This window comes from Monoraphidium neglectum (genome assembly GCF_000611645.1).
Source record: "Monoraphidium neglectum strain SAG 48.87 unplaced genomic scaffold scaffold04777, whole genome shotgun sequence".
NCBI lineage: Eukaryota > Viridiplantae > Chlorophyta > Chlorophyceae > Sphaeropleales > Selenastraceae > Monoraphidium > Monoraphidium neglectum.
Genome location: NW_014008852.1, coordinates 1 through 1,211, shown reverse-complemented (window position 1 = coordinate 1,211; position 1,211 = coordinate 1). Strand labels below are relative to the sequence as shown.

The 1,211-nt window shown below is 75.9% G+C and overlaps 1 protein-coding gene across 1 annotated transcript in view; it reads left to right on the top strand.

Moving 5' to 3' along the window:
* MNEG_14800 (hypothetical protein) overlaps positions 1-1,043 on the top strand; it is a gene marked incomplete at both ends in the record, with an annotated part of 4,139 nt that extends 3,096 nt beyond the window's left edge. The window contains 2 exons of the mRNA XM_014036729.1: positions 333-911; positions 977-1,043. Of these exons, the coding sequence (XP_013892183.1) occupies positions 333-911; positions 977-1,043 (646 nt within the window). The remainder of the gene's footprint in view (positions 1-332; positions 912-976) is intronic.
* Between the last annotated feature and the right edge of the window lie 168 nt (positions 1,044-1,211).

Below are 1,211 nucleotides of genomic sequence, written 5' to 3'. Positions count from 1 at the left end.
GGGGGGGGGTGGGGAGTGTGGGCGGCGGACAGGGGGAGCCAAGCCGCAACCTGAGGCGAGGGGTGTGTGTGTTACTTTGGGCGGCGGGACGGTGGCAAGGCGGTGGCGACGGACGGAAAGGTAGGGGCCTGAGGCCCCTCTCTCGGGTGGCCGGTTGCGCCAAGGGGCTGCTGCAGCATCAACAGCCCGGGGACAAAGGCTTCCCCCCACACGCCGCCGCCGCGCCCGGCGCGGGGCGCGTGCGGCAGCGCCGTCGCCCGCGGCGTGACCCGTCTGGCCGGCATCTTCCTTTGATGACGGCCGGGGATCTAATCCGATTCCCCACCCTGCAGGTCGTGGCGGCTGGCGGGTGCCGGCATTGCGAGGGCCGACAACGCCGACGACCCCGCGGACGAGCTGGAAGCTGGGGCCTTCGACCCGCCTGATGTCGCAGGCGGCTGGGCCGGGCAGGAGGACGGCGGCGCGCCTGCCCCCCAGGGCGGCGGCGACCACGACAGCGACGACGGCGGCGGCGACGACGGCAGCGATGCAGCCGGGGACGTGGGCGGCTCCAGCGCCTCGCTGCCGGCCTGCAGCTCCAGCGCCGGCCGCGCGATCGAGCTCCTACGGCGCTCGTTCTCCGGCGCGCGGCCGGGCTCGGCCGCGGGCGGGCCGGAGAGGCGCGCGCGGGATGCAGATGACCTCGATTCGGCGCCGCTATTGGACCCCGGGCGCGACGCGTCCGCCGCCGCGATGCTGCCTCAGGCTGAAATGAGCTGCCTGTCCATCTTCTCGTGTGCAGTCGGCGGCGGCGGCGGCGGTGCCCTTGCCGCCCCGGCCGTGCCCGCAGCTCGGGCGCGGCGCGCGTCCGCCGACTTTGGAATCAACTCTGCCAGCATGAGCATGCCCGGGATGCTGGTGTTCCCGCCGGCGTCCGAGGTCCTGCGCCTGCGGGCGGCGCCGGCCGCTGCCGACGGCGGCGCCCGCGCCGAGCCAGGCCGGCGCGCCGCGAGCGGCGCACTGGCGATCGCGGCTGCGAAGAGGGAGCGGAGGGAGCGCTTTAATGATCTTGAGGTTATGCCGCGGAGCCACAGCATGCCGCAGCTGCTGCTCTTCCCCTCCGCATCCGAGGTCCTCCGCGCCAGGGCCACGGCATCCGCGGCTGCGGCCGCGGCGGCCCCGCGCCCCCTACCGGGCGCCTCCTGCCTGCGCGGCGCGCCCCGCGGCGGCGG